Source organism: Leuciscus leuciscus (assembly GCF_965113295.1).
Source record: "Leuciscus leuciscus genome assembly, chromosome: 5".
NCBI lineage: Eukaryota > Metazoa > Chordata > Actinopteri > Cypriniformes > Leuciscidae > Leuciscus > Leuciscus leuciscus.
The window spans coordinates 17,338,722-17,353,289 of record NC_138729.1 but is presented as its reverse complement, the minus strand read 5'-3'; the positions used below and the strand labels follow the sequence as shown (position 1 = coordinate 17,353,289).

The window sequence follows — 14,568 nt, the reverse complement described above, 5'->3', positions numbered from 1 at the left end:
GAGTACAAGTAGTCCAAATATACTAAGACTTTTCTGTCAGTATAAGTCAAGTATAATTAAGTGCAATTTTAAGTATATTTCGGAGAAATAAGTATACTCAAAGTATACTTATTTTTAGTTTGAAAGAATTATACTAATAGCACACTTGAATAAACTTATTTTTCGTAAGGGCTCACATCTCCAAAAACGTCTTAACAAATTGTCAAATAGGCGCTATTTATATATCACACATATATAAGTCACATATTTGAGGTCTAAATAACTACATTCTCATAAACTCTTAAAACTACATTCCTTGACACAATAACACTAGAATTTGTAAAATGATGGTGGTTTGCTCATCCGCCATGACACTCGCTGTGAAAATGTTGCAAGCGGAGTGATACAAACGGTTAAACGATTCCCATGGTAATACTGGTAGAATATCGCTTGGCTGGAAAAGGCTCTCAGCCAATCAGATTCAACAACCTGAATGAACTGTTGTATTTATTTATTTAATCAAAACTACAGTAAAAACAGTGTTAATGTGAGATATAATTACAATTTAAAGTAGCTGGTTTCTATTTTAATATATTGTAAATAATTTATTCTTGTGATGGCAAAGATGAATTATTCAGTGTCACATGATCCTTCAGAAATCATTCTAATATGCTGATTTGGTGCTCAAGAAATATTTCTTACGATTTTTAACGTTGAAAACAGTTGTACTGCTTAATACTTCTGTGGAAAGCGTGATACATTTATATTTCAGGATTCTTTTATAAATAAAAAAAGTTCAAAATAACAGCATTTATTTGAAATAGAAATCTTTTGTAACATTATAATTAAAGATCTTTACTGTTACTTTTAATCAATTTAATGCATCCTTTCTGAATAAATTTATTTATTTATTTCAAAATCTTACTGATTGCAAATTTTGAAAGGTAGTGTACAATGTTTGTTTTTGTTTTTTTGTAAGTCTGTGGACAGATATACAACATATAGGATTTATTTTATACTTTTTAAAACGATTTCGTAGTATATAAATAATCTGTTTTTGAAAAAGCAAATAATGTTTATTGAAGCCATTAATTAAAGTTATTATACAATTTTACAGTCTGGATGGGGGTCCCTGAGTCTTGTAAAGATTGAATACCCCATGAATTATTTCTTTGTGCAGAAGGAAAGAAAGATTCAAAGAAAGATTGGCTTGGTCTTAGCATTTCAATACTGCCATCTAGTGGCATACGGTGCACAATGTCAGTGAATGTTTAATTATCCTCGCATCTCCATCAGAATGGTCTGGAAACAACTAAGCTAAATTCTGGATGAGTTAGTTAATATATAGTCAAGTCAAGTCAAGTCAAGTCAAGTTTATTTGTATAGCGCTTTTCACAATACAGATTGTATCAAAGCAGCTTCACAGTATTAAATTAAAATAATACAACAAAGTTTGTTTCAAGAGGAATTTATTGATTGATAAAATTAAATTAAATATCCCCAAAATATCCCCAACTGAGCAAGCCAAAGGCAACAGTGGCAAGGAACCGAAAAAATCCATCAAGTGACCTAATGGTGTCCTAAAACTCCATCAGGTGACCTAATGGAGAAAAAAAAACCTTGGGAGAACCCAGGCTCAGTCGGGGGCCAGTTCTCCTCTGGCATTTATGAGCTAGAGGCCGGATTGTAGTTTGAACTGTAGGATTATATGAATGCCTGGCTGAAGAGATGCGACTTTAATCTAGTTTTAAACTGGGAGAGCGAGTCTGAGCAACGAACAGTATCAGGAAGACTATTCCAGAGTTTTGGAGCCAAATGTGAAAATGCTCTCCCTCCTTTGGTGGTTCTGGATATCCTAGGTATGACCAAAAGCCTTGAATTTAGTGATCTTAAAGAGCGCGATAGAAGATCCGTTAAATAGACTGGAGCTAAGCCGTTTAGGGCTTTATAAGTCAGTAGCAATATCTTATAATTAATACAGAGCTTTATAGGTAACCAATGCAGTGATGATAAAATCGGTGTTATATGATCATATTTTCTTGATCTCGTAAGAACTCTAGCGGCGGCATTTTGGACTAACTGTAGCTTGTTTATTGAGGATGCAGGACAACCAGCTAATAAAGCATTACAGTAATCCAGTCTCGAGGTCATGAATGCATGAACTAACTTTTCTGCATCAGAAACTGATAGCATATTACGTAGCTTAGCAATGTTTCTAAGGTGGAAAAAGGCTGTTTTTGTAACGTATGAAATATGATTTTCAAAAGACAGGTTGCAATCGAGTATAACACCCAGGTCTTTTACTGTAGAGGATAAAGTAACAGGACATCCTATGATGTTAAAGTTGTATTGTGCGAGGTTTTGTGGGCGGTTTTTTGAACCGATAAGTATTACCTCTGTCTTGTCTGGATTTAATAAAAGAAAATTACGCGTCATCCAATCTTTTATATCTTTAACACACTCTGTCAATTTGGAAAATTTAGCGTTTTCATCCGGCTGTGATTAAATATATATTTGAGTGTCATCAGCATAACAATGGAAACTAATTCCATGTTTCCTTATAATATTTCCAAGTGGCATCATATATATTGAAAATAACAGAGGGCCTAACACAGATCCCTGCGGCACTCCATAGTTTACTGGAGTTATGATCGATTTTTCTCCATTTAAATAGACAAAATGGTAGCGGTCAGATAGGTATGATTTGAACCAGCTTAGTGCTTGTCCTTGAACACCAGTATAATTTTGTAGTCGATCTAAGAGTAATGTATGATCTATAGTATCGAACGCAGCACTAAGATCAAGTAAAACTAGTATTGAGATACAGCCTTGGTCAGAAGCTAAAAGTAAATAATTTGTGATTTTAACGAGCGCAGTTTCAGTGCTATGATGCGGTCTGAATCCAGACTGAAACTTTTCATAGATATCATTTTGTTGCAAGAAAGAGCCCAGTTGAGCGGACACCACTTTTTCTAATATTTTAGACATAAATGGAAGATTTGAAATGGGTCAATAATTTGCTAGATTATTATGATCTAATTGTGGTTTCTTAATGAGAGGTTTTATAACTGCCAGTTTAAATGTTCTTGGAACATGACCTAAAGATAAAGACGAGTTAATAATATTGAGGAGAGGCTCTTCCACTACAGGTAACACTTCTTTCAGTAGTTTAGTTGGTATAGGATCTAATAAACATGTTGTTGTTTTAGATGTAGTGATAAGTTTATTTAACTCTTTTTGTTCTATAGTTGTAAAGCACTGTAATTGTTCTTGCGGGGTGATAATTGAAGCTGAATTATAAGGCGCAATTGAAGATTGAACGTTTACAATTGTGGTTCTGATGCTTTCTATTTTCTCAGTAAAGAAGTTCATGAAATCATTACTACTGAACTGTAACGGGATATTTTGTTCGGGTGACGTCTGTTTATTTGTTAGTCTAGCCACGGTGTTAAATAAAAACCTTGGATTGTTTTGGTTGTTTTCTATTAGTTTGCGGAGGTGCTCAGCCCTGGCCGCTTTTAGGGCCTTTTTATAACGTGACATACTATCTTTCCACGCGATTCTAAAGACCTCTAAATTAGTTTGTTTCCATTTACGCTCTAAAATACGGGTTTCTCTCTTTAAAACATGCGTAGTATTGTTATACCATGGTGCTTTATTTTTCTCTCTGACCTTTTTTAATTTAATAGGTGCAACCACATCCAATGTTCTAGAGAGAATGGTGCTCATAGTGCTAGTTAGTTCTTCTAGTTCATCTGTTTGTTTGGGTTCAGGCAGCAGCTGAGACAGATTAGATAAGCAATTTGAGAAATGATCTATGGTGGATGGGAGGATTGTTCTGTCTGGTTGATAACGCGACGCCGCATGACATATTACAGCAGTACGTAATATGCAAGTTACCATGTAGTGATCAGTGACTTCATCACTTTGTGGAATGATATATATATCGGTTGGATCGGTTCCATGTGATATAATTAAATCGAGTGTATGATTAAGACGATGTGTTGGTCCGGTGACGTTTTGCTTGACCCCAAATTAATTTAATAAATCTGTAAACACAGCTCCTAACGCATCATTTGGATTATCTACGTGTATGTTAAAATCTCCAACAATTAATGCTTTATCGACATTGACTAATAGGTCTGAGAGAAAATCTGCAAAAATCTGCAAATATAATGAGATAAATAATCACTTACCTTTTCCTTCAAAACCAGACGGGTGAATTTTCCTCCTCTTTTTGCGAGCAGGTTCTGTATTGTTCTTTACAGCAGTTTTGACCACTGAAGCCACTTTAACTTGAGCTGATGAACTTTGGCTAACAGCTTTCCCCCAGTTCCTCTCAGCAGGCCTTCCAGCATTGAGACTGCAGGAATTGCAGGATGAAACAATTTGAAGAAACTGAGAAAAACTCCATCAGAATCAAATGTGACACATTTTACATGAAAAGGTGTATGAGCTCAACTGTAGTCTGCAATATTCATGCTATTTGCTTTATATATTTAATATTACTGTGTGACTGTTAATATAGTTAAATTATGAATAATTGCTAACATGAATAATAACCAAGCATCATGCATTATTCCACTGGGTTGATGTAACAGCTAATCAGTAGACGGTGGGCAAGGTTGAACGTTTTTTTATATATATATGGTCACGCTGCATTAAACAAAAATGTTCCATCCATGTGCACTTTATGTGTTTATGTCACAAGACACAGAGGCTCTTTACTTTTCCTGCTGGCTTGCAGCCAATGGCCTTTTGTCCCTGACAGATTTGATGTGTCGCACTGAAGATCTCCTCTCTCTGCTGTTTGTGTGCCTGGTTCCTTCTCTACACGGCTTCTTTGTTGACGGTCCCTTGGGAAGCAATGGATCCTCTAGCCTGATGGATTCCCTGTGAAGTCTCTTCCTATAGGCACAGCCAGAGGAGTTATATGTTTAGCGCACTCACTTTTGACATGAATTCTAATGACAGAGTGATAGACAAGCGAACCTGGCAGGAGGCTCTCAAATGATCTTAATCCACTCAAAAAAGCTGATTAACTCCAATAATGAAGAAATCCCAACAATCATGCAAGAGCTGCCAGAGCTAAACTGACATAAATGTCACACTATTTTAACATTAATTTGATGTGTAAAGCTGGTGTAGTTATTTGACTGGTCTTATGTTTGATGATAATTTGTTAATGATTTAATAACATTTTAGAAATGTAGCCTATACACAGAGTGTGAATGATTACGTTTAATTAAGGTTTTCTAGTCATGCTGAAGAGAATATCTTCTGACAGCCCAGCAGGATATCAGGTGCTTGCAGCAGTGGGAGGTCAGAGGTCACGGTTCACCACCCAAAACCGAGTTGAACGCAATTTAGATTAAATTGAAGTTGCTTTTTTATTATTTAAACAAATTTTACTACTAATACATTTATATTCTAATATGTTTTATAACTGGAAATTCAAATTGTGTATACAGTAAATATCAAAATGGATATATTTCTTAACCAGTGGCGCCAAAAAATACATTTAGGCCACACTAACAAATGTATGAATGTCATTGCATTAGATAAAATATCAAAGCAAGTGGCATTTATTTGAGAAAAAGTTTGCACACGTTCACTTTTAAAGCAAAACATTTCACAAAAAGAATTTGTATTTAGTGTATAGTACAGTGTTATATACACTGATATTAATAAATGCTAAAGGATCATGTTCATTATGAACTACACCTGTGGTTACTCTGCTAGGCCACCTGTGTGAACAGTATAAATCCACTAAAAATCACTGCATGTGAGTTGATGATGTGAGATTATTTGTTATATAGTAACTGCAAAAATGGTTCATAAAAAGTTCTAGCATTATGTACAGATTCCACTTAGTTGATATCTTGACTAGAATAGACTGAACTGATGGAAAGTGTAAAGACATGCATAAGACAGTATGTGAATGTGCATTATGCTTCTCAAGTATGCATTAATGCATCCAAAAGTACAATACATACACTAACAACATAATATGCATGATACAACTTGGATAGATAGATAGATAGATAGATAGATAGATAGATAGATAGATAGATAGATAGATAGATAGATAGATAGATAGATAGATAGATAGATTGGTCTTATTATTTCTGCCATAGAAAGATGTGGTAAAAGTAGTACGAGTAGTAGCCTATCCTAGTATACGGTTGCGAATTCAGCAATAGACTATTCCTAAAATGCTATGAATGATTATGTTGATGTGTATGTAAACATGGACCATACAGTATTAGCTAAAGCAGTGACATTCATACAATTTTACTTTTTGGTGCCACTATATTATTTTGTTAATAAACAGCAGTCATCTGTCAGCAGTCAGTCGGGGGGGGAAATCACAGCTTTATCGTGTGTGTAATCATGAACTTGCAGCTTGAGCGCTTCAGTGATCATAGACGAGCGGGTGAACCTCAACTCCCCCACAGTTCCTCACAATGTGCAGTGTAAAAGCACTATTGTGGTGCTTGAGATTACTTGAGATTAAAATAAACTTTCTTTCTTTCTTTTTTCTTAGTCTGAGGAAACTGCCAGTATTTCAAGTTGCAAAATTAAGAAATAAAATTACGGCTACTTCCATGTACGGCCATTGCTAAGAAATAAATCTTAAACATGCACACCAATTTGTATTACACCGCATACGTATAGGAATATGTAAACTCAGTTAACGTTAACTGTATATTTTGGGGTATAAAGTAGGCGTTTCCAAACGGACCCGAACATATTCCACAGCCGAATGTCATTACACTTACCTTTCTCTGATGTCCATATATTGCGAGTGACGTCTGCTATAATCCATCTTCTCTATAAACACAAATATAACCACAAATTCTCAGCTAGTATGTTTATTTTAGCAGCTCGGAGTGGGACATTCAAACTGCAGAAACTCCCCCCATCCCGCTCTGAAGAGGAAGTGTGTTTGCTGCCTTACACACGCGCTGTATGGATGTCTCCACCAATCCGAGAGCTGCATTTGAAACACACGGAGTTTGACCAAATTTTCTGAAATACGTATTACTCCGAGGACTGCAAAAGTATTTGCCCTGAGGAAGTAACTGTTCTGTTTACCGTAGTTGTATTTATTCTTTAAATGATTTTTGCTTGTTGTTTCCTGTTATCCAACCTTCCCAGTCAAAAAAAAAAAAAAAAAAAAAAAAAAAATGTTCTAAGAACGTTTTGCTAACGTTAAGTTATGAAAAGTTTTTTTCTGAATGTTCTCTGAACGTTTATAAATGATTCTGTGCTAATGTTTTGAGAAATTATTAAAGAGCAGATAACTTTGAACAAACATTTTATTAACGTTAATAGAGGGACGTTTGTTTGTTATTTCTGCCAAAGTTCATGAGAACATGTTGGCTGGGTAGCCTATATTGTTTTTTCACTTACAGATTATCTTTCCCATGATCAGTTTAAATGTGTTCCTAGTGTATATAAACACATTTCAAATCTTATATATATATATATATATATATATATATATATATATATATATATATATATATATATATATATATAGGCCTACACACCACAGGATAACTGTTTCTTGACTTAACAGACAGGGTTATATTTTTCAAGTGAGGCACAGTAGTGTCATAGCCTACTACTGAAGACATTATAGTTGCCAAGGTGTCCGGAAAGAATTTAAGTTTTTTTCGCCCTCCCCTTGTTAGCCACTGTAGTGTTTGTCAGTATCAATCAGTACATTTTTTCCCTTTTTTTCTTTCAGCAGAACTGTTTTCACCCCTTGTCTGGTAATTTGCAGTGACCTTTTTCTTTAGTGACAAACAGTCAGTTTCTCCTGCATGCATGTTATAGGTAGGCTACTACTAAAGTAGGTTTATTGAAATTCAAATTTGACTTTTAATCTCACAGTATGTCTTTATATGTCACATTTGTCAAGGCGGAAACTGAGCCAATTACACTAAAATGTTTTCAGTTAACTAAATGGTCTTAGCCTGAGTTCATTTAGGTTACACCATAGACAGTAACTTTGGTTACACCAACACAAAGTCATCATGTTACCACTTTTTACTGTAATAGTTCTTGTTCAGCTATTAACAGTCCTACAAAAATGAAGTGACAGCTCAAAAGGGCAGAACAAAAGAAGGGCTTGTCGCTAAACAAAGGTGTAACGGCACATGGGATGTGCCCCATTATGATGTGAGAATACTCATTTGTGCTAAACAGTTTGAGAACCTTTGGCCATCAGCACAACAGTGACCTATCTTCAATTGTGGAAAAAAGAATAAACCTTTTAAAATGTTTTGGGGGAAAAAAGTCACCTAACTTCTTTACAGATTTGGAAATGTTATAGCATTTTAAATTTGAATTGTCAAGTTACATTATTACAAAGCAAAGCTAATCCAAATCAAGAAGCAAAATTAAAGAACAAGTTATTGTTTGTAAAAAAATATAAACGTATTATTACAGGAAAGGTCATGCTTTACTGTGTCATACTACTCCACACCTCCCCACTCCAAAGCACCCATGCTGTACTTACAATATATAACAACTATATTATGTAGTGTTAAAACATTTAACATAAACAAAGCCACATACTGTGAGTCAAGCACAACACCACATATACAGCACTATAGACTGTGACCCTATAAACATCTGACTCCCGTGGAGACTGGAGGTGAATGAGAACTGTGATGGCCACATAGATGGCCAATGTGGCATCAGCTTCAAAACTCTCCGATTAGCAATTCATATCAGTGCAGCTAAATGCAGATCAAAATTAAGTGCTGTAAAGAATATTGTGAAACAGCTATAAGGGGGAGGAAAGACCTTAAACCGCACAAGAAAAACTCAAACTTGGTCTTGTCTGCCACATTTTCCCACTATTTGGGGCGTTTTCAAAAGACCTCTGGCCTTTTTGAGAGAAAAAGCAGGAGGTCTGTGATTTACAAGGGTATCTGCAGTCTACATCAACTACAGAGTATCCATTGGTAATTAGGGAATTCCTCTCATTTCCTCAGCAGACATTCAACCATAAAGCAGATTCATATTTGCATTGTTTTACACAAAGAAAAATAGACTACCAAAAAGTTTGGGGTGAGACTGGTGAGTATGATTTTTTTTAAAGAAATTAAATATTTTTATTCAGCAAGGATGCATTAAATTGATCAAAAGTGACAGTAAAAACATTTATAATGTTACAAAATATTTCTATTCACATACATGCTATTTATCAAAGAATCCTGAGCAAATGTGTCAGTTTTTCACAAAAATATGCAACAGTTTTCAACTGTTTTTAACAAAATGAATTTGTTCATGAGCACCAAATCAGCATTTTAGAATGATTTTTGAAGGATCATTTAACACTGATGACCGGAGTAATGATGCTGAAAATTCAGTTTTGCCATCACATGAATAAATTCAATTTCAAAATGTATTAAAATATAAGTTATTTTTATATTTCACTATACTGTTTTTACTGTATTTTTGATCAAATGAATGCAAACTGATGAGCATAAAATACTTTTTTTTTAAATCCCAAAGTTTTAAATGCTAGTGTAGCCTATATATTTTATTTATATTTGAGAATTTATTATGAAAGCATTAGCTGAAGCATTTTCATGAATATTTAATTTTTAATATTTTGCTATTACATTTTATGGGTGAGAGAGATGACAAATATAATACATGCATGAACTCAGTTATCTTCCACACAAAGACACTTTAATTTCATCACAAAGCATTGGCCAGTCTATGACACCAGACCACAATAAGATAAACATGGCGGCAGTACGATTCACACACACACATCCGTTCTATTTAGAAAGAAGATTTTGTATATACACCATACATGTAAATATACTGTATATACACACACACATACAAACCATAAACTTAAATTTTTACAATCAGTTCATTTTCAATTTAACAACAATAACTTCATTGTCAATACTTAAATGTACATGTCGACACAAGGCAACAGAAGCACAACTCCCAGAGATGCACAACACATACATTAACACAGTAATAGATTCTGTTCCCCATTTAATCAGTCAGAACAGCTGCTATATTCATTTAAACTCATGTTGGGGTTTTAAGAATGCTTCTTTTTATTTATCAGTAACATTTTAACTGCAGAAAGATTGATTCACCAACTCTTCCCTTTGATCAGACATTTCCCACTGCATCAACAAATACATGAATTCAATTGTACAGTTGTACAACTTTAAATCATCACATAAACATCAAGTCAGTTCTGGCAGGTCACGTTAGTGACTCTCAGCTTATCCACGTCTACCTATAGGAGTACGACACCTATCACTGTATACATATATAAGCTCCTTCAGTATTATCAGCAGCTATCGCGTTTCTCAGGAGCTAATCACCCTCCTTCATCCCCAGCTCCTCCTCTCGTCAGTCAGGACTTGGCATTCTGATTCCCCTTGAATCAGAATAAATTCTCGAATCATGTTGTACTTGAATCTGGAATTAATGATATCTGCAATACATTCATGTTGGTTCTGTTCTGTTTACCCTAAGGGAGTTTATTGCTGCTCTCCCTGATCTTATCCATGCTAGGCTGCATGGTTGCCCAGAACAGAACCATACCGCCAATCCTAACTGTATGCTAATTGTCAATCGTATTCGACGATAGTGGTCCTGACAGAAATAATTCTAAGGCTTTTTTCTCCATACCAGACACTTCATAATATATATCCTAATGTATAAACATTTCAGTCAGACTCAGACCAGTCTTATTTGTTTGCTAGGGAAAATACAAAGAGACAATATGGTCGAAACAAACACTGGGATTAAATATTGTTCAAACTTTCAGGGAGAATACATTCACACACAGAAATACCACATACAGTAACAAGTGCAAAAATCGTGATGTTTACTTTGTGTATCTATCCTGTATACTGGCGTGCAGACGAATATTCTGTATGCTTATGGCAGATACACGTTTAGCTCGTGTGACACTTCTATAATAAGTCGACATTGCCTAGTGTGTAAACACAAACACCACACAGCATTTTCAGTATATTTAACATTGCAGTGACTTCGAATGTTGACACAAGTCTATACTGGGTGTATTATTCAGAGGCCCATTACAATGTGATTAGAGTACAGACAGAAGGAGTGACTAACCCCAGAGCTCTCCTGCATTCTTCAGTTATCTTTCTGCCTTTCCTTTCAGCAATTCCATCTGTTCTTGCTGTAATGCTAGGCATTCAGCAATCCCAGGATGCACTTGGTCAGAAGAAAAGCACAGAGAATGAGAGGCAGTGGACAGAAAGAGGAGGAGGACGTGGAGGAAGGATATTTGGCTCTAAGAGTCAAACGAAGGATTTGGACTCTCATTGTGAGAAGGGCTTCCTTTGCTTGGACGGCTAAAAGACAAAAAAGAAAAAAAGAACAGCAAATAAAACAAAAAAGGGAAAACATGGCTTTGTCAATGTCAAGTATGGTATGATGGCTTAGTTTTTTTCATTTTCGTTAATATTGGCACTTATTGTGATTGTGGTGGCTATGACCGATGTGAAGAAGACATGTTTATGTTTCCACTTTTCTGATGTTTTACAAATATGGACATTTTATGGCTGCAGTTTCAATTCCTCTTACAGTTTTTCTCAATTGTTTACACACAAATTCTGGTACTTGAGACACAATGACCACAACATGTAACTCATTCACCAACCCCCTGAACCAATCCTGCTAAACTACAAGCACAATTCCCGCTTTACACTCAAATTGCAGTTCTAAAACACAAACACAATTCTCTGCTTTTGGCACAATTTTCATGCAGAAAATCTCTTGTTTTCACAAGGAACACACTGCCATTCAAATATGCACACTGACTCATCACATGGGCAAACACCCGTCACACAGTTTTACAATTAGCAATCAGAGCTTTAGCATAAAAGGGCAACAGGTCAGCTCTTCAATGGTGCAATGGATGCCAACATTGGATTTTTTTTTTTTTTTTTTTACTGTAACTGTATACATTCAATTCTTCTGTTGTTTTGTATGTAGACCACTGTACTGTATGTACAACTTTGTGTTGGTTGGGATGTACACTGTGTACATTGTTTTTGTGGGAAAAATAAAATATATTTTTTACAAATGTGTGTTCTGAGTATAAAAACAATATTCTCAAATATTTTACAGCACACTTATTTTTATGTATGTACTGTCTGTAGTAAGTGTAACACTGAACAAAAAAAAGGCCTAAGTCATTATGATGAATGGAGAAGAAGTGTTTTCCATTCATCATAGTGTTTTACATTGAGCACATCAGTGTTCAACTGGTTCTTATAAATGTCTATTCATATGATGGTTTGTGTGTGTCATTTGAAAACAAAATACCATTTTGAGAAGAAATAACATTGTTTTGAATGTAAAGTTTCATTTTGCAGGAGAATTGAGAGGTTTTGCCCATTGTGTGTGTTTTTTTGGATTTGTGTGTAGAGTTCTGAGAATATGAGGCAAGCTTTCAGAAAATTTGTGTAAACAATCGAGAAAAACTGTAATGATTCTTCCTTAAAGGTGCACTATGCAGGATTTTCAGTTACTGTTTGTAAACACAACATTAAAACACCCCTCCTTGTGCCAGAAGCGCACGCCCTCTCTCACCCCCGACATGATCATCCGACTCAAGAGACAACCTGCGGTAAGATGAGTGATGAGCTATTTTGCAATTTTTTTTATTTATTTTTTCAAATATTGCATTTATCAAATAGATTTTTTTATTTATTTATTTTTACATGAATTAACAGCCACGCTAATAATTAGGTGACTGGCTGTAATTTGTGTGTGAGTTCAACCATCTTCAGTCTAGCTTGCTAATAAACAATAACTGTGTCATCATAAAAACATAATTATAACGCCTAGTAATCTGTCTAGTCACAGATAGCAGTCAACAAGGCAATACTAATTAGCAATTATTTTAGTTTGAATAAAAAAAAACATTGAAAAAAGAAATGCAATTCAACTGTCAAATGAAAATTTAGAAATTTAAATACATTTTTTTTTAATGATTTAATTCAAAACATTTAATAAATTAATTTATAAAAAAAAAAAAAAAAAAAAAAAAAAACTTATACAGTACTTTACACTGTCATATGAACAGCCAGTCAGAAACTACACTGATTTAGCTCTTACAAGTCCATTGTATGCTGGGTATGTCTGGTTCACTAAAAGGAACTGGTTTAAAAGGGAAGGCTTTTATAAGGCCATACAAAACTCCAGGGGACTAAGATAAGACTTGTTCATTGTTAAGAAAGGAAATATAGCAGCATAGAATTTTATGAAAGAGTCAATGAAGCAGTATGACAAGTAATGTGGTTTTAAGAAAAACATGCAAGTCACTCTTTTTGAGGGGTTGAGAAGCTGTCAGATGTTGGTTATGGCTTATTTGTTGCTAATAAAGGCAAAAAACATGTCAGTGTCATCTAGCATTCATGTGCATAAATGTTAAAGCAAACCATGTAATAGGCTGGTTTAAATTGACAGTCCCTGTGCATTTTATAATAACTAGTGTTCTTCTTTCCTAAATACAGGATATATGCTGGTAACGGAATAGAGTGGCACCACATATGTGCTTGGTACAATTATTAGATAAGCTTTGAATATTACTAACATTCATTCCTGGCATTATATTTGTGGAAGAGAAAATACTTCAAGTAAACGTGATATATGTATGCGGACTATGCTTGTGTTGATGGTGTGTGCTTGTGTCATTGAGTGTGAGTGTGTGTGAGTGTGTGTGTGTGTGTGTGTGTGTGTGTGTGTGTGTGTGTGTGTGTGTGTGTGTGTGTGTGTGTGTGTGTGTGTGTGTGTGTGTGTGTGTGTGTGTGTGTGTAGTGGCAGAGGGGTCAGTGGTTATCGTGTCTGCTGATCGCCAGTGTTAATGCTCAGTGAGCGAGTCTTTGTTGGATCTGGTGGGGAAGGCCGGTGCTCTCCGACTTCAAAGATGACAACAGACAGATTGATGGATGCACACAAACAGACGGACAGACAGACAACAGGGGAAAATACACAATTAGGAACAACACAAAAGAACATGAAGACAAAGGCAGTAACAATGAGCACTGAAAATGAACGTATACTGCATGATAAACAAGGTGGATTCATCAAAGGATTCATGAACTGCAAAATCTGTGGTTCCGTAGGCTATTAATTAAACATATAGGACTTACATATCAGATTAAAATGTGCTGATCCAGTAAAAAAAAAAAAATGTTCAATGATTAATCCAAATCACATTCAAGAAATAGCCAGCTAGATGATTTTCAGAGCCATAACTGAACATTTGGCATGTTAAGTTTCACAAATAAATTCTTTCTGAAAAAAAAAAAAAAAAAAAAAAAAAAACTAACACATCATATAAAAACATACACGTCATATACAGTACAACAAAAAAGTATTTGAAAAACCTAGATGTGTTATGGGATCTATTTGTCTCAAAACAACAACAATATTTAAAGTCCCCCTGTGGTGAAAATCTAGCTTTTAATGTTGTTTATATGTTTATGTGGTCTTTTTAATATGCTTCATAATTCATAAGTAACACCATTGCTGAGTATTTTCTCCTTAAAA

General features: G+C 34.9%; 2 protein-coding genes across 8 annotated transcripts in view; both read right to left on the bottom strand.

Annotated features, from left to right (window-relative positions):
- Positions 1 to 6,925, bottom strand: part of rgs3b (regulator of G protein signaling 3b) — a 47,363-nt gene extending 40,438 nt beyond the window's left edge. The window contains exons 1-3 of the mRNA XM_082169667.1: positions 6,762 to 6,925; positions 4,708 to 4,887; positions 4,176 to 4,342 (exon numbers count right to left, since the gene is read on the bottom strand). Coding sequence (XP_082025793.1) covers positions 4,176 to 4,342; positions 4,708 to 4,887; positions 6,762 to 6,808 — 394 coding nt within the window. The 5' untranslated portion in view covers positions 6,809 to 6,925. The remainder of the gene's footprint in view (positions 1 to 4,175; positions 4,343 to 4,707; positions 4,888 to 6,761) is intronic.
- Positions 6,926 to 9,563: 2,638 nt separating this feature from the next.
- The window catches only part of dnm1b (dynamin 1b), a 68,971-nt gene continuing 63,966 nt past the window's right edge, over positions 9,564 to 14,568 (bottom strand). For 4 of the 7 annotated variants that reach the window (XM_082169734.1, XM_082169730.1, XM_082169732.1 and 1 more), the window contains one exon: positions 9,567 to 11,360. Coding sequence is in view for 4 of the 7 variants with exons in the window: in XM_082169730.1 (XP_082025856.1) it covers positions 11,300 to 11,360 (61 nt within the window). In the remaining 3 variants the exon portion in view is untranslated. Of the gene's footprint in view, positions 13,935 to 14,568 lie in introns of all 7 variants that reach the window. The other 3 variants (XR_014206050.1, XR_014206051.1, XM_082169731.1) reach the window with 2 other exon arrangements.